The sequence below is a fragment of the Pristiophorus japonicus genome, chromosome 7, assembly GCF_044704955.1.
Source record: "Pristiophorus japonicus isolate sPriJap1 chromosome 7, sPriJap1.hap1, whole genome shotgun sequence".
Taxonomy (NCBI): domain Eukaryota; kingdom Metazoa; phylum Chordata; class Chondrichthyes; family Pristiophoridae; genus Pristiophorus; species Pristiophorus japonicus.
Window position 1 is genome coordinate 32,654,484 of NC_091983.1, and position 22,324 is coordinate 32,676,807.

Sequence of the window (22,324 nt, forward strand, 5' to 3'; positions counted from 1 at the left end):
ACCGGTTAGCCTGACATCGGTCGTGGGGAAAATGTTGGAATCAATTATTAAAATTGTAATAGCAGCGCATTTGGAAAGCAGTGACAGGATCGGTCTGAGTCGGCATAGATTTATGAAAGGGAAATCATGCTTGACAAATCTAGAATTTTTTGAGGATGTTACTAGTAGAGTGGATAAGGGAGAACCAGTGGATGTGGTGTATTTGGACTTTCAAAAGACTTTTGACAAGGTCCCACACAAGAGATGAATGTGCAAAATTAAGGCACATGGTATTGGGGGTAATGTATTGAAGTGGATAGAGAACTGGTTGGCAGACGGGAAGCAAAGAGTAGGAATAAACGGGTCATTTTCAGAATGGCAGACAGTGACTAGTGGGATTCCGCAAGGTTCAGTTCTGGGACCCCAGCTATTTACGATATATATATTAATGATTTAGACAAAGGAATTGAATCTAATATCTACAAGTTTGCAGATGACACTAAACTGGGTGGCAGTGTGAGCTGTGAGGAGGATGCTAAAAGGCTGCAGGTTGACTTGGACAGGTTAGGTGAGTGGGCAAATGCATGGCAGATGCAGTATAATGTGGATAAATGTGAGGTTATCCACTTTGGTGTCAAAAACACAAAGGCAGCTTATTATCTGAATGGTGAAAGATTAGTAAAAGGGGAGTTGCAACGAGACCTAGGTGTCATGGTACATCAGTCATTGAAAGTAGGCATGCAGGTACAGCAGGCGGTGAAGAAAACAAATGGCATGTTGGCCTTCATAGCGAGAGGATTTGAGTATAAGAGCAGGGAGGTCTTACTGTAGTTGTACAGGGCCTTGGTGAGACCACACCTTGAGTATTGTGTTCAGTTTTGGTCTCCTAATCTGAGGAAATACATTCTTGCTATTGAGGGAGTGCAGCGAAAATTCACCAGACTGAATCTCGGGATGGCAAGACTGACATATGAAGAAAGGTTGGATCGACTAGGCTTATATTCACTAGAATTTAGAAGAATGAGAGGGGATCTCATAGAAGCATATAAAATTCTGACATGATTGGACAGGTTAGATGCAGGAAGAATGTTCCCGATGTTGGGGAAGTCTAGAACCAGGGGTCACAGTCTTAAGGATAAGGGGTAAGCCATTTGGGACCGAGATGAGGAGAAACTTTTTCACCCAGAGAATTATGAACCTGTGGAATTCTCTACCACAGAAAGTTGTTGAGGCCAGTTTGTTAGATATATGCAAAAGGAAGTTAGATGTGACCTTATGGCTAAAGGGATCAGGGGGTATGGAGAGAAAGCAGGAAAGGGGTACTGAGGTAAATTATCAGCCATGATCATATTGAATGGTGGTGCAGGCTCGAAGGGCCGAATGGCCTGCTCCTGCACCTATATTCTATGTTTCTATGTTTCCACCAGCAGGGATTTCTACATGAGTTAAACAAAGTCTGAACTGGAGATTTTAATGGTTGATTTCAAATCCGGACAATTGAATGATAGCAAGGTGGTGTTCATCCCGTCCCGAGATAGATTGCCTTGCTTCCATGTGACATTTTAGCTGATGATCCAGCCGGTGTGAATGAGTCACAATTGGCCCTGCAACTTGAACCCACTCGAACGCTGGTTGGAAGCCAAGCACTGAGCTGCTTACACTACTGGTCTGCGACCAGCATTTGCGCTTTGTCATTTCGGTTTTTCCTTTCCTATACCTAGGAATCGCTTAACAGCTTACCTGCTATTTGGTGTAGAAACAGCAGGGTACATTTTTGTCTTCGCCACTTTGGTGCTGCCCACCTCCTATAGCATAGTGGTTATGTTACTAGACAAGTAATCCAGAGGCCTGGACTAATAATCCAGAGACGTGTGTTCAAATCCCACCACGGCAGCTGACAGAATGTAAATTCAATTAAATAAATCTGGAATTAAAAAGCTAGTATCAGTAATGGTGACCATGAAACTACTGGATTGTCAGAAAAACCCAACTGGTTCACTGATGTTCATAAGGGAAGGAAATCTACCTCCCGCCCTTACCCGGTCTGGCCTATATGTGACTCCAGACCCACAGCAATGTGGTTGACTCTTAACTCCCCTCTGAAATGGTCTAGCAAGCCATTCAGTTGTACCTAAACCGCTACGCTAAAGTCAGCATTGTGTTGGAGTACCTTCATGGACTGCAGCGGTTCAAGAAGACCACTCACTACCACTTTCTCAAGGGCAATTAGGGATAGGCAATAAATGCCGGCCTTGCCAGCGACACCCACATCCCGTAAACTAATAAATAATTAAGCTGTGCCGCTTTCATTGCATTGAAATATGTGAGATGAAAATTGGGTGGTTTAAATAATGGGCAGCTGATTCACTCTGCCAGATTACTGCCCATGTGACAAAAATGAACATTTACCCCAGAAATTGGTAGAAACTGGCACAGCAGTCAGCATCTGGAAGAGAAAGGTTTAAGGCACCCATCTACATACCTTAACCAATCTTTCTTAAGGAATCAGTAGCGGGATCTTTGGAAAAGCATAATTCAATCACGCAGAGTCAGCATGGTTTTATTAAAGGGAAATCATGTTTGACAAATTTGCTGGAGTTTGAGGATGTAACGAGTAGGGTGGATAAGGGTGAACCAGTGGATGTGGTGTATTTGGATATCCAGAAGGCATTCGATAAGGTGCCACATAAAAGGTTACTGCACAAGATAAAAGTTCACGGTTGGGGGTAATTTATTAGCATGGATAGAGGATTTGCTAACTAACAGAAAACAGAGAGTTGGGATAAATGGGTAATTTTCTGGTTGGCAAACAGTGACTAGTGGGGTGCCACAGGGATCGGTGCTGGGTCCTCAACTATTTACAATCTATCTTAGTGATTTGGATGAAGGGACCGAGTGTAATGTAGCCAAGTTTGCTGATGATTAAAAAGTAGGACCTCAAAGGTAGTAATCTCAGGATTGCTACCAGTGCCACGTGCTAGTCAGAATAGGAATTGCAGGATAGCTAGGATGAATACATGGCTTGAGGAGTGGTGCAGCAGGGAGGGATTCAAATGCCTGGGACATTGGAACCGGTTCTGGGAAGGTGGGACCAGTACAAACCGGATGGTCTGCACCTGGGCAGGACCGGAACCAATGTCCTAGGGGGAGTGTTTGCTAGTGCTGTTGGGGAGGGGTTAAACTAATATGGCAGGGGGATGGGAACCTATGCAGGGAGACAGAGGAAGTAGAATGGAGCAGAAGCAAAAGATAGAAAGAAGAAAAGTAAAAGTGGAGGGCAGAGAAACCCAAGGCAAAAATCAAAAAGGACCACATTACAAAAAAATTCTAAAGGGGAAAAGTGTGTCAAAAGGACAAGCCTGAAGGCTCTGTGCCTCAATGCGAGGAGTATTCGTAATAAGATGGATGAATTAACTGCGCAGGCAGCTATTAACGAATATGATATAATTGGCATTACGGAGACATGGCTCCAGGGTGGCCAAGGCTGGGAACTCAACATCCAGGGGTATTCAACATCCAGGAAGGATAGACAGAAAGGAAAACGAGGCGGGGTAGCGTTGCTGGTTAAAGAGGAAATTAATGCAAAAGTAAGGAAGGAGATTAGTTTGGATGATGCGGAATCTGTATTGATGGAGCTGCGGGATTTGAGTATAGGAGCAGGGAGGTTTTACTGCAGTTGTATAGGGCCTTGGTGAGGCCTCACTTGGAATATTGTGTTCAGTTTTGGTCTCCTAATCTGAGGAAGGACATTTTTGATATTGAGGGATTGCAGTGAAGGTTCACCAGACTGATTCCCGGGATGGCAGGACTGACATATGAGGAGAGACTGGATCGACTGGGCCTGTATTCACTGGAGTTTAGAAGAATGAGAGGAGATCGCATAGAAACATATAAAATTCTGACGGGACTAGACAGGTTAGATGCAGGGAGAATGTTTCCAATGTTGGGGAAGTCCAGAACTGGGGGACACAGTCTAAGGATAAGGAATAAGCCATTTAGGACTGAGATGAGGAGAAACTTCTTCACTCAGAGAGTTGTTAACCTGTGGAATTCTCTACCACAGAGAGTTGTTGATGCCAATTCATTGGATATATTCAAGAGGGAGTTAGATATGGCCCGTACGGCTAAAGGGATCAAGGGGTATGGAGAGAAAGCAGGAAAGGGGTACTGAGGTGAATGATCAGCCATGATCTTATTGAATGGTGGTGCAGGCTCGAAGGGCCGAATGGCCTACTCCTGCACCTATTTTCTATGTTTCTATGTTTCTATGAATCTGTATCGGTAGAGCTGCGGAATACCAAATGGCAGAAAACACTAGTAGGAGTTGTGTACAGACCACCAAACAGTAGTAGTGAGGTTGGGGACAGCATCAAACAAGAAGTTAGGGATGCATGCAATAAGGGTACAGCAGTTATCATGGGCGACTGATCTACATATTGATTGGGCTAACCAAACTGGTAGTAATACGGTGGAGGAGGATTTCCTGGAGTGTATTAGGGATGGTTTTCTAGACCAATATGTCGAGGAGCCAACTAGAGGGCTGGCCATCCGAGACTGGGTGATGTGTAATGAGAAAGGACTAATAGTAATCTTGTTGTGCGAGGCCCCTTGGGTAAGAGTGACCATAATATGGTAGAATTCTTTATTCAGACGGAGAATGACACAGTTAATTCAGAGACTAGGGTCCTGAACTTAGGGAAAGGTATCTTCGATGGTATGAGACATGAATTGGCTAGAATAGACTGGCGAATGATACTTAAAGGGTTGACGGTGGATAGGCAATGGCAAACATTTAAAGATCACATGGATGAACTTCAACAATTGTACATCCCGGTCTGGAGTAAAAATAAAACGGGGAAGGTGGCTCAACTATGGCTAACAAGGGGAAATTAGGGATAGTGTTAAATCCAAGGAAGAGACATATAAATTGGCCAGAAAAAGCAGCAAACCTGAGGACTGGGAGAAATTTAGAATTCAGCAGAGGAGGACAAAGGGTTTAATTAGGAGGGGGAAATAGAATATGAGAGGAAGTTTGCTGGGAACATAAAAACTGACTGCAAAAGCTTCCATAGATATGTGAAGAGAAAAAGATTAGTGAAGACCAACGTAGGTCCCTTGCAGTCAGAATCTGGTCAATTTATAATCGGGAACAAAGAAATGGCAGACCAATTAAACAAATACTTTGGTTCTGTCTTCACAAAGGAAGACACAAATAACCTTCCGGAAATACTAGGGGACCGTGGGTCTAGCGAGAAGGAGGAACAGAAGGAAATCCATATTAGTCAGGAAATTGTATTAGGGAAATTGATGGGATTGAAGGCTGATAAATTCCCAGGGCCTGATAGTCTGCATCCCAGAGTTCTTAAGGAAGTGACCCTAGAAATAGTGGATGCATTGGTGATCATTTTCCAGCAGTCTATCGACTCTGGATCAGTTCCTATGGACTAGAGGGTAGCTAATGTAACACCGCTTTTTAAGAAAGGAGGGAGAGGGAAAATGGGGAATTATAGACCTGTTAGCCTGACATCAGTAGTGGGGAAAATGTTGGAATCAATTATTGAAGATGGAATAGCAGAGCATTTGGAAAGCAGTGACGGGATCGGTCCAAGTCAGCATGGATTTATGAAATGGAAATCATGCTTTACAAATCTTCTAGAATTTTTTGAGGATGTAATTAGTCGAGTGGACAGGGGAGAACCAGTGGACATGGTGTATTTGAACTTTCAAAAGGCTTTTGACAAGGTCCCACACAAGAGATTGGTGTGCAAAATTAAAGCACATGGTATTGGGGGTAATGTATTGACATGGATAGAGAACATGTTGGCAGACAGGAAGCAGAGAGTCGGGATAAACGGGTCCTTTTCAGAATGGCAGACAGTGACTAGTGGGGCGCCGCAGGGCTCAGTGCTGTGACCCCAGCTATTTACAATATACATCAATGATTTAGATGAAGGAATTGAGTGTAATATCTGCAAGTTTGCAGATGACACTAAGCTGGATGGCAGCGTGAGCTGTGAGGAGGGTGCTAAGAGGCTGCAGGGTGACTTGGACTAGTTGGGTGAGTGGGAAACTGCATGGCAGAAGCAGTTTAATGTGGATAAATGTGAGGTTATCCACTTTGGAGGCAAAAACACGAAGGCAGAATATTATCTGAATGGCGGCAGATTAGGAAAAGGGAAGGTGCAAAGAGACCTGGGTGTCATGGTACATCAGTCATTGAAAGTTGGCATGCAGGTACAGCAGGTGGTGAAGAAGGTAAGTGGCATGTTGGCCTTCATAGCTAGGGCATTTGAGTACAGGAGCAGGGAAGTCTTACTGCAGTTGTACAGGGCCTTGGTGAGGCCTCAGCTGGAATATTGTGTTCAGTTTTAGTCTCCTAATCTGAGGAAGGATGTTCTTGCTATTGAGTGAGTGCAGCGAAGGTTCACCAGACTGATTCCCGGGATGGCAGGACTAACATATGAAGAGTAACTGGATCGACTGGGCCTGTATTCACTGGAGTTTAGAAGGATGAGAAGGGATCTCATAGAAACATATAAAATTCTGATGGGACTGGACAGGTTAGATGCAGGAAGAATGTTCCCGATGTTGGGGAAGTCCAGAACCAGGGGACACAGTCTAAGGATAAGGGGTAAGCCATTTAGGACCAAGATGAAGAGAAACTTCTTCACTCAGAGAGTGTTAACCTGTGGAATTCTCTACCGCAGAGAGTTGTTGATGTCAGTTCATTGGATATATTCAAGAGGGACAAATATGTGAAAACCTTATGGAGCCTAACACAATGGCATACATCAATGCACTTTGGGCACCTAATGGTTACTGTTAATTCACTTATTCAGCCACTTCTCAATAGCTGATTCATGGGCTAGTGTAACTGCTGAGGAAATGTACTCTTCGCGCTGAAAACATGTACCATCCCATCAGCTTCCAACCCTAAATGAAAAGTAGAGAGATCTGAACTGTGGGGGATGATGTAAAGTTCTTAAAATCATTATTTATCTTACCGTTTTGGTACATCTGGCATACAAAAGAAATCTCTTCCTCCTCCTTCACAGATGCTCCAATTTGGAGACCATAAATGTAATTCAGTGTAAAACACATACATTTTATTTGAAAGACTTTCTTCCCTTTGTTGGGAAACCTAGATGGAGGGTTAAAACTCCATCGAATCTCTGACCATCATTTTCCAATCCTCTCTGGCTACAGGTGTGGTGCCGCAGAACTGGAAGGCTGCTAACATGGTACCTTTGGTTGAAAAGGGAGAAAGAGATAGACCGAGAGATTACAGGCCAGTCAGCCTAACCTCAGTGGTGGGGAAGTTATTGGAAAAAATTCTGAGAGACAGGATAAATCTTCATTTAGAAAGACAGGGATTTATTGGGGACAGTCAGCATGAATTTGTTAAGGGAAAGTCATGTCTGACTAACTTGATTGAATTTTTTGAGGAGGTACCAAGGAGATTCGATGAGGGTAGTGCGTTTGATGTAGTGTATATGGATTTTAGCAAGGCTTTTGATAAGGTCCCACATGGTAGACTGGTCACAAAAATAAAAGCTCATCGGATCCAAGGCAAAGTGGCAAGTTGGATCCAAAATTGGCTCAGAAGCAGGAAGCAAAGGGTAATGGTTGATGGATGTTTTTGTGACTGGAAGGCTGTTTGCAGTGGGGTTCCACAGGGCTCAGTCCTGGATCTCTTTAAATCTATGCCTCCTATGCTTTTTGTGATATATATCAATGATTTAGACTTGAATGTAAGGGTATGATTAAGAAATTTGCAGATGATACTAAAATCAGCTGTGTGGTTGACAATAAAGAAGAAAGTAGACTGCAGGAGGATATCAATGAACTGGTCAGGTGGGCAGAACAGTGGCAAATAGAATTCAATCTGGAGAAGTGTGAGGTAATGCATTTGGGGAGGGCTAACAAGGCAAGGGAATAAACTTTAAATGGTAGGTCACTGAGAAGTGTAGAGGAACAAAAGGACCTTGGAGTGCATGTCCGCAGATCCCTGAAGGTAGCAGGCCAGATAGATAAGATGGTTAAGAAGGCATACGGAATACTTGCTTTTATTAGCCGAGGCATAGACTACAAGAGCAGAGAGGTTATGCTTGAACTGTACAAAACACTAGTTAGGCCACAGCTAGAGTACTGCATGCAGTTTTGGTCACAGCATTACAGGAAGGATGTGATTGCACTGGAGAGGGTACAGAAGAGATTTACGAGGTTGTTGCCTGGACTGGAGAATTTTAGCTATGAGGAAAGATTGGATAGGCTGGGTTTGTTTTCTTTGGAACAGAGGAGGCTGAGAGGAGACCTTATTGAGGTGTATAAAATTATGAGGGGCCTATTTAGAGTGGATTTCCCTTAGCAGAGAGGGGTCAACATACAGGAGGCATAGATTTAAAGTAATTGGTAGGAGGTTTAGAGGAGATTTGAAGGGAAATCTTTTCACCCAAAGGGTGGTGGGGGTATGGAACTCACTGCCTGAAAGGGTGATAGAGGCAGAAAACCTCACCACTTTTAAAAAGTACTTGGATATGAACTTGAAATGCCGTAAGCTGAAAGGCTCCGGAGCAAGAGCTGGAAAGTGGGATTAGGCTTTGTCGGCCGAAATGGGCCGAAATGGCCTCCTTCCGTGCTGTAAATTTCTATGATTCTATTCTATGATGTTCTTAAACTGCAGTTTCCTCCATTTAAAACTTCAGAATAGAATTTCTTACAACGTGCATGGTCAGGATATGATGTAAAAAATGAGGAATTATATTGAATATACTGATAGACATTGAAATATCACCAAATTGTCTTGTCCATTGCATTCTATTCATTCTGTTATTTTGTTTAATTACCGCAGACTTTAAACATGGAGGCTTTGGACCGGATGCTAAATTACTATTTTGTTTCATGGTTTGGACCAAGAGGTAAGTTTGAATTGTTGATATGGCGCATATATGGGTTATTTTGTAATGTAAGTGTTTCAACAGGAGTGCAATTAATATTTTCACTCTACATCACAAGCTGTGTAACGTCATTATGTAAGCATTAATCGAGCTGATGGCACAGTTGGCGACAGTAATGTACATCTTATGAGTGCAGTTATTTTAATGGGTGACCCTTCAGCTGTACTAAATTTGAACACAAATAATTAACAAACAGTGGCTGAGAAGAATTATGCTCGGCATACTAATTGGCATGGTCCCGATGAAGTTTTTTTTTAATATGGCCAGAAATTCCAGGCAAGTTTTTTTTTAAGTTGGATAACATTAGAGTTGTCATTGTCCAATTTGCCTAAAACAATTTTACACATGCTTTTTTATTCCCAGAAATTTCCCAGTATTAATTGTCCGCGGAACTTTGGGAGGTACCTTCAGTGGAGGTGCCCTCTTATTAACCCCAGAATGAAGTAGTTTATAAGCCATAGTATCATGGGATAATGCCCTGTCATTCCCCTCAAGGAGACTTGCAGATGACTTTATGGCATCTGAACGGCAAAATCTGAGGGTGGTACAAACGGGAACTGCTGGACTTGCATAAATGTGTGCAGCATATCAACAAGAGGGATGAGCTGTGGCCAGCAGAACTGTGAAACTTTCCACAGTGTATGCACTCCCCCGTGCAGGTGGTGGAGTCCATTTTGCATATCCTGCACAACCTTATCTAATTAATGTCTGATGTATGATCGGCTAAATATTCCCTCTTGAGAATTATTAGATTGAGAAACTAAAGGGACAGCGGCGAGGAATTCTTGCTGCAGCTTGCTTTCCTAACGTCTCATGGAGCTATCCCTGCATAGACCTCAATGTTGGTCTTGGGTCTCAGCTCTGATGCTTACCTTGGAGTATGCAGAAAGTTACCACCGTATCATATTAAGACAGTTTTGAACATCAAATGAGACTGTGTTGTGTTTATAGATTAAGAAAAAGAAACTGATTCTGGACTAAGGACAAGTGCTTGATGGGACATGTGTGCTATATATTACTGCCATATATATTAGGGGATGAAGAACGATAACAGCTAAGACTGTCAAGAACAAAGTAATAGAGGATGGTTTGATGAATTAACATATCCGACACCCGTGTCAGTACAGAGGCTGAGTCTCTTGCTTCGCAAGATGGCTTGTCAAAGCCCCATGTTTCCTCTGCCCATATTATGTTCCTTCTTTGGCGCCTTGTGTCTTCCATTGTTGCTATTTTGATGAGTTTTTAAATACACTTTTTCTGGAGCGACATGTCAGATTGTTCGTACAATTTCATCAGGCCTCAGCTGTACATGAGACTTCTGAAATCATTTTTTGTTGTTGTTGTTGCGTCAGCAATAACTTGCCAACCATTTTAATTGTCCCGAGTGGTAGCAATTTCATTTGTGGTGTCTTAAAAATAAATGCTGTGATTTAAAATTTGTCCTGCAAGAGTTTTTAGAACCATTGCGCAGTATGTAGGTCTCAGCCACCCGCCGGGTGTTTAATTTTCTGTTGTTTACCACCTTTGTCGAATGGAAAAAAGTTATGCATTGATCAGGTGCTATAACTCTGCAGTGCTGAGGTGATCATTTTAAATCATTACCACTGGCTTCTGATGGGTTATCTTATTTTCCCACAAATTTCCACCACCAGAATCTTCAGTTTCCTTATTGTGTATAATACAGTAGAGAATGCTGAACGGATCCTTTGAAGCCTAACTTGTCTAAACTCTGTCCAAAGTGCCTTTCAGTCTGCCTGGACTATGTTTTTCAGATTCCCTGTCTACAGATCAACTTTTATTATTTTGGTGGTTTTCCTGTCGACACTCGTGTGTTAATCCACCAAGAGAATTAAAAGAACCATTGATCTGATGATATTCAAGGTTACATAAGAAATAGGATCAGGAGAGTTGGTCACAGCCCCTCGAGCCTGCTCCGCCTTTCAATAAGATCATGGCTGATCCTCTACCTCAACTCTACTTTACTGCCCAATCCCTATGGGCTCAAATTTCCCCATGAGTTGCACAGTTTTTTTTGGTGTAACTTGATTTTTCTGGTGTATCTTTTAAGTTGCAAATATGGCCATTTAATTTGCGCCAGTGTAAGTGAGTTAGGTTTTTTGTTAGGTCAGTTTTTTTTTTCAAGAGGGGGCATTCCCAGGTACTTACACCATTTATGCCAATTTGGCCAGAAAAAAGTTGTACTTATTGTGTCTGTAGGCACCTTGTAAATGACTCCACGAGGCAGGGTTATGGTACTTAAACTGTGAAGACTGCAGTCCTTTATTGTAGCTCCTAGAGTGAGGACACCAAGAGGTGAGCTCCCTTTTATACTGGGTTACCTGCAGTGTGCAGGTGACCCTTAGGTCTCCAGCAGCACCCTCTGGTGTACAGGCAAGGTGTATGCAGAGTGAAGGTACATTCAGTATTACAGTACATCATAACATTACATCATAACATTGTAGGCATGCATACATAACAACACTATCCCCCTAAGCATTTTTCAAGTCCTTACTGTCTGGGGAGGTGACCAGTTGTGGGTTGAGGGAGGTTGTGGTGAGGGTTGTGTGGGTGCCAGATTTGGCCTCACACATTTTCACCCCCCCCCCCCCTCACATACAGACCATGTGGATGTCACTGTTGTGGAATCCCTCAGGGGGGGAGCCAGCACAGCAGTGGGTAGGGTACAAACTCTGTAGAGTGGTTAATTGTGTGGTGGTGGGCAGGGCCACAAAGCTGTGTGGGCTCCTTGTCCTCCATTTGTGATGAAAGTCTGGTCATCCCAGGGTCCGCCAGGAAAGCTGGAGGGTACTGGCCTCTCGCTCCTGGTGTTGGCCCTGGTGGCCAGGGGGTGTAGGGCCGATCTGGGGCAGGTTGCCATTGGTGGTGGCAGTGCTGTCCATTGACCGCTGTCCCTGCAGTGGGTCTGCTCCCACTGTGTGTGTGTGTGAGCCCTTCCTGGGGCATCACATTTGTCCCAAAAGTCCAGGCTACATGGTCAGGTAGCCCGCTGGACCTGGCGGTCTCCCACGGGGGGATTCCTCTGGCATTTACATTGTCCCTGTAGAACCTCGTGTCCTTTAACAGTCTAACTGTATACATGACACATTGGTTCCGATCACACATAGTCAAGTCTACATTGTTAACTCTCTTTACATTGTTGATTACAACATTTACATCACTTTCTTGTATCTCGGTCTCTCCATACATGGTTACATTTATCATTTTAAGATTTCTATCATCATCATTAGGCATTACAAACTTGTTCTTAACCTTACTTACACAAGTATTCATTACATTTTTCTCATCAGTTACTCCAGCATCACAATTCAACGTTACATTAGCATACCTGCATTCGCTAATTGCACTTTTAACTTTAAAGTCCTTGTCATCTTTAGAGTGAAACTGTCCCTTTAACTTCTCTGGGTTACTGGTCTCCTTTAAGGGGGCCTTCCAGTCCGGTTCGCCGCTCGGTGCCACGTGTCGCTCCTCCAACGCTGCCCCTCGTGGTCTGGTCGCGGCTATTTTGATTTTAAGTTCTTCTCCTCGTGGTGCGGCCGCAATCTACTGGCTCTCCTCCAGGTAGGCTGTGGTGATCTTTTCCTTCTCAGGTTCGGCCACAGACGTTGGGACTTCACTTTTTTCGACAATTTTCTTCCCTTGGAGTTCTGCCACAGCCCGGAAGGTGAAGTCTGGATGTTCAGTTTTGATGATTTCGCCATGGTGTTGTGAAGTCTTTGCCACACAGTCGAGCTGTACGGTAGGATTTCTAGTTGCAGCGATGGATCCATGTTCGGGACTGAGTGCGATGTGGATTGCTGGGGCCCGGAGGCCGTCGTCACTTCGACCGACTTGGACACGTTTCATCCAACTTCTTCCCAGCAGCGTTGGACCATCGCCGGCAATGCTCCAGAGGGGGAGTTTGTTCATCACGCCGCCCTGGGAGACCTGGTCATCCATGCTGCCAACGACTGGGATTTTGCCTTTGGTGTAGTTGAGCAACTTCGCTTGGACAGGAGACAGTTTTGGTCGTTTGACGGGATTGATCCAAAGTTTTTCAAAGGTCATCTGGCTCATCAAAGACTGGCTCGCCTCTGTGTCGATCTCCATCGAAACTGGAACTCCGTTGATGTCGACTTCCATCTTCCACGGGGAGCTTTCGGTGGAGCAGATATAAATTCCATACACTTCTTCCAGGGGTTGAGCACCCTCGTCATTAAGGAAGAAATAGCGGGATATCTAGATAGGAATAGTGCAATCAAGCAGACACAACATGGATTCATGAAGGGGAAATCATGTTTAACTAATTTACTGGAATTCTTTGAGGATATAACGAGCATGGTAGATAGAGGTGTACCGATGGATGTGGTGTATTTGGATTTCCAAAAGGCATTCGATAAGGTGCCACACAAAAGGTTACTGCAGAAGATAAAGGTACGCGGAGTCAGAGGAAATGTATTAGCATGGATAGAGAATTGGCTAACTAACAGAAAGCAGAGAGTCGGGATAAATGGGTCCTTTTCGGGTTGGCAATCGGTGGTTAGTGGTGTGCCACAGGGATCGGTGCTGGGGCCACAACTGTTTACAATATACATAGATAACCTGGAAGAGGGGACAGAGTGTAGTGTAACAAAATTTGCAGATGACACAAAGATTAGTCAGAAAGCGGGTTGTGTGGACGACACAGAGAGGCTGCAAAGAGATTTAGATAGGTTAAGTGAATGGGCTAATGTTTGGCAGATGGAATACAATGTCGGAAAATGTGAGGTCATCCACCTTGGGGAAAAAAAGCAGTAAAAGGGAATATTATTTGACTGGGGAGAAATTACAACATGCTACGGTGCAGAGGGACCTGGGGGTCCTTGTGCATGAATCCCAAAAAGTTAGTTTGCAAGTGCAGCAGGTAATCAGGAAGGCGAATGGAATGTTGGCCTTCATTGCGAGAGGGATGGAGTACAAAAGCAGGGAGGTCCTGCTGCAACTGTACAGGGTATTGGTGAGGCCGCACCTGGAGTACTGCGTGCAGTTTTGGTCACCTTACTTAAGGAAGGCTATACTAGCTTTGGAGGGGGTACAGAGACGATTCACTAGGCTGATTCCGGAGATGAGGGGGTTACCTTATGATGATTGATTGAGTAGACTGGGTCTTTACTCGTTGGAGTTCAGAAGGATGAGGGGTGATCTTATAGAAACATTTAAAATAATGAAAGGGATAGACAGGATGGAGGCAGAGAGGTTGTTTCCACTGGTCGGGGAGACTAGAACTAGGGGGCACAGCCTCAAAATACAGGGGAGCCAATTTAAAACCGAGTTGAGAAGGAATTTCTTCTCCCAGAGGGTTGTGAATCTGTGGAATTCTCTTCCCAAGGAAGCAGTTGAGGCTAGCTCATTGAATGTATTCAAATCACAGATAGATAGATTTTTAACCAATAAGGGAATTAAGGGTTATGGGGAGCGGGCGGGTAAGTGGAGCTGAGTCCACGGCCAGATCAGCCATGATCTTGTTGAATGGCGGAGCAGGCTCGAGGGGTTAGATGGCCTACTCCTGTTCCTAATTCTTATGTTCTTATGTTGGTATGTTCTTATGTAAGTCTCAGAAAGCTTCACCCCATTGTGGGATTTTAATTTTTTGAGTGGTAGGATAGTTAAAAAGAATGTATTCCAATTCAATATAAATGGGATGAAAATCCATTATTGTAAATTGCACTAAATTGGCTGCTCAACCAAACAAAAAAGTGGTACTTTGGGAGTGTGAGGATGGCTCTTGGGTACCTGAAAATTTTGTAGATAATTATACAAACTACTGATGCACTGCAGACATTGCAAAGTCCACAGTAGTAGCTTAGATCTTTTTTTAAATTTGGGATCAGTGCTTTCTTCAAATGTTACTGCCATGAGTGAAATTGCTTGCCAATGCTGCTTGTGTGTGTTATTGATGGTGCTTCTGTGGTTAGCATTCCTGTCCAGTTCCTTGTATTGTCTAGATAAAAATAAAATAAAACTACTAATGCTGGAGATCCAAAATACAGGTAGAGCATCTGAAGAGTGAAAATACACATTTTCAGCCCTATAGCCAACATATTCTTGCTATTGAGGGAGTGCAGCAAAGGTTCACCAGACTGATTCCAGGGATGGCTGGACTGACATATGAGGAGAGACTGGATCAACTGGGCCTTTATACACTGGAGTTTAGAAGGATGAGAGGGGATCTCATAGAAACATATAAGATTCTGATGGGACTGGACAGGTTAGATGCGGGAAGAATGTTCCCGATTTTGGGGAAATCCAGAACCAGGGGACACAGGATAAGAGGCAGGCAATTTAGGACTGAGATGAGGAGAAACTTCTTCACTCAGAGAGTTGTTAACCTGTGGAATTCTCTACCACAGAGATTTGTTGATGCTTCATTGGATATATTCAAGAGGGAGTTAGATGTGGCCCTTACGGCTAAAGGGATCAAGGGGTATGGAGAGAAAGCAGGAAAGGGGTACTGAAGGAATGATCAGCCATGATCTTATTGAATGGTGATGCAGGCTCGAAGGGCCGAATGGCCTACTCCTGCACCTATTTTCTATGTTTCTATGTTATCTGATGTTCCTCTTTTCAGATGCTACGTACTTGAAGGATTTTCAATTTTTATTTCCTTATATCGTCCAGCCATTTTTGCTTCAGTCTTTCTCTTTGTCTTTAGCTTTTCATTTCCCGCAGCATGATCGTCTTGCCAAGGTGGACTCCAATCCCTTGGACTCTATGTCCAAAGGACTGGGATTTCCTATTCTAGATCCTGTTAAGCATTGTTCTCCTGGATCTGTGTCCTTCAGGTATCCATTCATTACTCCTATTCGTCATCTGTGGGACTCTAAGGGGGAGAAATTCGGGGGGTGGGGGCGCCAACGACTTTTCGCCCGGGTGTGGCGCTGCTAACGACTCCCATGAAATTCAGCGGGAGTTTAGCGGCGATGGTAACCCACAGCGCCCCGCTCCGCTGCGCCAGTGATGACAACGTCATAAGAACATAAGAAATAGGAGCAGGAGTAGGCCATACGGTCCCTTGAGCCTGCTCCGCCATTTAATACGATCATGGCTGATCTGATCATGGACTCACGTCTACTTCCCTGCCTGTTCTCCATAACCCCTTAATCCCTTATCGTTTAAGAAACTGTCTAATTCTGTCTTAAATTTATTCAATGTCCCAGCTTCCACAACGAATTCCACAGATCCACAACCGTCTGAGAGAAGAAATTTCTCCTCATCTCAATTTTAAATGGGTGGCCCCTTATTCTAAGATTATGCCCTCTAGTTCTAGTCTCCCCCATCAGTGGAAACATCCTCTCTGCATCCACCTTGTCAAGCCCCCTCATAATCTTATACGTTTTGATAAGATCACCTCTCATTCTTCTGAACTCCAATGAGTAGAGGCCCAACTTACTCAACCCTTCCTTGTAAGTCAAGCCCCTCATCTCCGCAATCAATGTTGTGAACCTTCTCTGAACTGCTTCCAAAGTATATCCTTTCGTAAATATGGAAACCAAAACTGCACGCAGTATTCCAGGTGTGGCCTCACCAATACAACTGTAGCAAGCTTTCCCTGCCTTCACACTCCATCCCCCCCTGCAATAAAGGCCAAGATTCCATTGGCCTTCCTGATCACTTGCTGTACCTGCATACTATCCTTTTGTGTTTCATGCACAAGTACCCCCAGGTCCCACTGTACTGCAGCACTTCGCAATCCCTCTCCATTCAAATAATAACTTGCTCTTTGATTTTTTCTGCCAAAGTGCATGACCTCACACTTTACAACATTATACTCCATCTGCCAAATTTTTGCCCACTCACTTAGCCTGTCTATGTCCTTTTGCAAATTTTTTGTGTCCTCCTCACACATTGCTTTTCCTCCCATTTTTGTATTGTCAGCAAACTTGGCTACGTTACACTCGGTCCCTTCCTCCAAGTCGTTAATATAGATTGTAAATAGTTGGGGTCCCAGCACTGATCCCTGCTGCACCCCACTGGTTACTGATTGTCAACCTGAGAATTAACCATTTATCCCGACTCTCTGTTTTCTGTTCGTTAGCCAATCCTCCATCCATGCTAATATATTACCCCTAACCCCGTGAACTTTTATCTTGTGCAGTAACCTTTTAAGTGGCACCTTATTAAATGCCTTCTGGAAGTCCAAATACACCACATCCACTGGTTCCCCTTTATCCACTCTGTTACATCCTCAAAGAACTCCAGCAACTTTGTCAAACGTGACTTCCCCTTCATAAATCCATGCTGACTCTGCCTGACCGAATTTTGCTTTTCCAAATGTCCTGCTACTGCTTCTTTAATAATGGACTCCAACATCTTCCCAACCACAAATGTTAGGCTAACTGGAGTATATTTCCTGTTTCATCACCGTGTGCAACGACCCATTTTTGCCCCGGAGCGAAAATTCAGTAGCGCCCCCTGAAATTGCGCCGGCTGAAGCCAGCGACAGCTTCAGGGGCACGTACCGGGATGTAGGCCGCTCGCGGGGCAAAATTTAAAGGAGAGATGGCGATTTGAAAAAAAAACTGTCCGCCATACCTGCTGGATGTTGAATCACGAGGTCCGTGCCGCGATCTTGCAGCCCGACATTCCGCTTGTGACACGAAAGTTGGAAACAGAGGCCCAAGTTTAGCCCTGACTGATGTGGAAAAATGACACTCTCATTGGACCTGGAGCAATTGGAAAAATTGAATGAAAGCTTGGCCTATTGATTATAAGTCCTAATCAGGCATTGTTACAGCTATCTTTTAGGCTGGAAAATTTTTAATGCAATTCAATTTCTTCTAAATTTTTTAAATGGCTGTATAAGAAATACAGTATCGGCTTGGTTTTGTCAGCTTCATGTTAAAACATGGGATGCCAGCAATTCTGAATGATTTATATATTGGCACAATCAAATGATGCTGGCTTACAGAAGCTTTTATAGTTTGCGTTTGCTTGTCTCTTGTGTCAGTACGAAGCTAAAATTGGCTCAAAGATAAACAAGGAGTATTAAGGGCTGAGCGGAGTCCAAGCTAAGTGGACTGGGTGTCTCGCTCCACTTTGCTCGGGTGTCAGGTTGGGCCTTGACCTATAATCAAAGGGCTAGGTTTTCCAATAGGTTTTCCAATAATCTTTCCAATGGCTCCAGGTCCAGTAACAACTTGCATTTCTCTGGCACCTTTAACGCAAAAAAATGTCACAAGGCGCTTCACAGAAAATGGACGCTGAGTCAAATAAGGAGGTATTAGGAGGGGTGAGTTTTATCAAAGAAGCGGGTTTTAAAAAGGATAGGGATATGTAGAAATGGAGGGGTTTAGAGAGGGAATTCCAGAGCGTGGCGCTTCGGTGGCTGAAAGTAGGGCCACCAATAGAGGTGCGAAGGATGGGGTAGGGGAAAGCATAAGAGGCTAGAGTCGGAGGAACGGTGTGTTTGGGAGTGGGGGGGGTTGATGGGCTAGAGGAGGTTACGGAGATGGGGAGAGGAAAGACCATGAAGGAATCATAGAATGTAAACACACTGATGAGAATTTTAAATTTGAGGCACTAGGGAATCGGGAGCCAATGTAAGGTTAACAAGGACAGTGGTGATGAGTGAATGGGACCTGGTGCGGGATAGGATAAGAGTAGCAGAGTTTTGACTGAGTTGACGTTTACAGTATGGAGAATGAGATGCCAGCAAGGAAAGCATTGGAATACTCGAGTCTGCAGGTGCCAAAGACATGGCTGAGAACTTCAGCAGCAGATCAGCTGAGGTAGGAGTGAAGGCAGGCGGTATGGAGATAGAAATATGTGATCTTTGTGATGGCAAAAACATGAGGCCAGGAACTCAGCTTGGGCCAATTAGGACTCTTATTAGAACAGCAAGTGGCAGTTTTCTCACTAAGCCTACAAATTCAGGCTGTGTATACACTAACTGCAGGATCGACGCAAAGGCAAAGCCACCAAGCACTGATTCTACAGTTATCACGTGAATGCATTTAAGTTACATTTATAGTTGAACAATGAATTTGAAAGAGATATTTATTAACTAAAGCAAAATACTATGGATGCTGGAAATCTGAAATAAAAACAGTTAATGCTAGAACTACTCAACAGATCAGATAGCATCTGTGGAGAGAGGTACAAAGTAAATGTTTCAGGTCGATGGCCTTTTGTCACAACTTATTAACTAGAACTAAAAACTAAATATAATTCATAATTCCTGATCTGTTTTTTTGGATAGTTTGAATTCTGGCCTTGTCCAGATGTTGGGATTCACTTCATTACTCAGGACTATAGCCACCATGATCTCAGTATTAAACTTTTGGAAAAAAATAGGGTAAACCTCATACATATAAGAGGATTTGCTGTTTCTGGCCCATATATGTACTCCCAGTACACATCCAGTTACGCATTAAAGGGATGAATTTGCAAGCCAGTGCTCTTGGCGGAGTGGTGCTTGCAGTGGGCGCATAATGGACAACTGCATGTGTGCAACTCGTGATTTCCGTACATTCATCCTACTGGACAGAGGATTAGAGGCTGCATGCCGATAGCTTCCTGTCATGCACTGCCTGTGAGTGCAGCTCCCTTCTGGGAGTAGTAGACTACAGAACCATCTCTGAATGAATGAATGCTCCAGCAGTCCCTTGATAGGTTATTGCCCCATCTGGGGTGGTACTGAGCCATACAGATCAAAAAGCACCAAGCTTTGATCCTGGCTCTATACATTTATGTTTATGCATCCAGCCTATACATCATTCCTTCCCGCCACCGTACCCTATCCTCCCATCATCTTTTAGCTGCACCAACTATTCATTTTCCCCATCTCCTGGTGAGGTTTTAAAAAATCCCAGAGTGTACAGCATTTCCTCTGTGAAAACATTTCTCTCTGATCCCTTCGAGGCTATCAAGCAAGCCCCAGCAGATCCTAGACCCACCAGCTAATTTTCAGAACCATTTACTGTTACATTCCTTATGCTGTGATCACCCATTTTTCCAGAAGTCCATCGAAGATCTTCTTGAAAATCTGTCGGGAATCAGTCTTCACTACCTCTTCTTGAATCCTGTTCCACAAATTGAGTAGCATGTGGGAAAAGTAAAATTTCCGGTCTCGCCCGTCCTTCCTCACTTTGAATGGGTGCTCCTGACCTCATATGCACTGTCTGCTTGCATGATATCCATGCCTGTAGTAATCTTAAACAGTAGGATGACATCCCCTCTTAAGTCTTCTCTCTAATGGGCCAATATTCAGGGTCTCGAGTTTGTCTTCATAGTTCAATGATCTCAGACCATAAGTATCCTTCTCTGTACCTTCTCCAGAATCACAAAGTTTTTCCTGAGGTGGAGGACCAGTTCTAGACACGGTACTCCAAATGAAGTTGTAGCAAATCCTTATATAGTCTGATTATTGTGGTCACGTTTTTGAATTGCTTGGGCAATGTAGACCAGGGCCCCGTTTCCTTTGGCTGCAGCTTCTTGACACTGAGCTTGAATCTTGAGGGAGTGGGCAATAATCACTCCCAAATCTTTCCTCTTTCATTTATATTTACTCCCAACACCCACTTAATATATTCCACATTATTATTAGTACCTATTGTATAAATTCACACTTGTCTACATTAAAAGATATTTACAAGTCTTGGGCCACTTCTCCAATCTACCCAAAACCATCTCCAATTGATTTCCTCCTTCTCGGTTACTGTATCTGACATGATTTGGTATCATCTGCAGAGTTAATAACTGTGCCGTATATGGCCACCTCCAGATCATTAATGAATATAATAAAGAGGTGGAGGCCCAGCACTGCACTCTGGGACACTCCACTTATAACCGGACCCCGCTGGGATGCAAACTCATTTAACGTCTCTTTTGTTTATGGTTCCTTAACCCTGGTCTCTGATCTCAGGCATAGTGGCATTGAGGCATTACAATCGATCACATTGTTCCTGGGGTAGGGAGGGATGTGACCAAGCTTGCTCTATATTCCAGGCTTGTTATTCATTAACCTCCCATGTGGAAAGTGAACTTATATGGTTGCTAAGGAGTTTGGCATCAGGTTCAGCTGTGATTTCCTTCCCACAGTCTACCTGTTGATGACACTCACTGCAGGTTCATATGTAAAGTATGGCCACTTGGATGATATATCGGAGGAGTGTCGCCCAACAGAGTCACTGCCTTTGGGATAAAGGAGATTTCTGTTTTTGTGGGGAGCTATATAATTTCTCCTAGATCTGCAAACACTGTTCTTGATACCATAATGTGAGGCTATACATTCAGCTATCTTCTTTATTGCCCTTTAACCTATATTAGGGATTCACCCTCTTTTAAAGTCTTAGAGATCAAGTCATGCTTTGTAATCAGCTATATTATACTGATTAGCACGTAAGCCACAATAGGAGAAGAGAAATGTTTAACCCTATTTGTGCCGATTAAATGCTGCCCTGTAAATTCAGGTTGCAGGTCCGTGTTGCTTTCAATACTTATCCAAAGGACGCAGACTTGAACGTATATGGCGGACAATTGGTTTAACCATTCACCACCTGATCTGGCTGGACCACATAAAGCTCTATCGGGTCCTGTTCTCCTCCACTAAAACTGCTCACTATTCCAGAATCATCTTGAAATGCTTCTTTTCTCTACTGTGAACCATCTTCTTAAGCCCCTGTCCCCTGTCTCCACCCTCACCTCCAACAACAAGTGCGAAAAGCTCAGGATCTTCTTTGTCACGAAGATTGAGACCATCCAATCAGCTGCCTCTGCCACTTCCTTTCTTTCTCCTAGCCCACCAGGCCAAACTTCCTCTAAGGTTCCCCCCTACCCTAGCCATGAACTCGCATCTTTCTCTAGTTTCTCCCCTATCTCTCCTCATGCTCTTTCCAAGCTCATCTTGTTCATGAGACTCATCGCCTGCTCCCTCGTCCCTATTCCCACTAAACTGCTGACCACTCAACTTCCCTTCCTGGCCCCCATGTTAGCGGATATTGTTAACAGTTCTCCCTCCTCAGGTACTGCCTCCCACTCCTTCAAATCTGCCGTCATCGCCCATCTACTCAAAAAACAACCCTTGACCCCCTCCCTCCTTGCATATTACTGTGCCCTTTCCTCGCCAAAGTCCTTGAATGCGTTGTCGCCTCCCAAATCCATGCCCATCTTTCCCAGAACTCCATGCTTGAATTCCTACAATCTGGTTTCCACCCCTGCCGCAATGCTGAAACAACTCTCATCAAAGTCACAAATGACATCCTATGTGACTGTGACCATGGTAAACTTTTTTTCCTCGTCCTCCTTGACCTGTCTGCAGCCTTTGACATGGGTGATCCCACTATCCTCCTCCAACATCTCCCTGCCGCCATCCAGCTGGGTGGTACTGTCCTTGCCTGGTTTGATTCCTATCT

At 44.0% G+C, this 22,324-nt stretch overlaps 1 protein-coding gene across 2 annotated transcripts in view; it reads left to right on the plus strand.

Annotated features, from left to right (window-relative positions):
- elovl5 (ELOVL fatty acid elongase 5) overlaps nucleotides 1-22,324 on the plus strand; it is a 148,375-nt gene that overhangs the window by 75,402 nt on the left and 50,649 nt on the right. For both annotated transcript variants that reach the window (XM_070884896.1, XM_070884897.1), the window contains exon 2: nucleotides 8,831-8,897. In XM_070884896.1, the coding sequence (XP_070740997.1) occupies nucleotides 8,840-8,897 (58 nt within the window). In that variant the 5' untranslated portion in view covers nucleotides 8,831-8,839. The remainder of the gene's footprint in view (nucleotides 1-8,830; nucleotides 8,898-22,324) is intronic.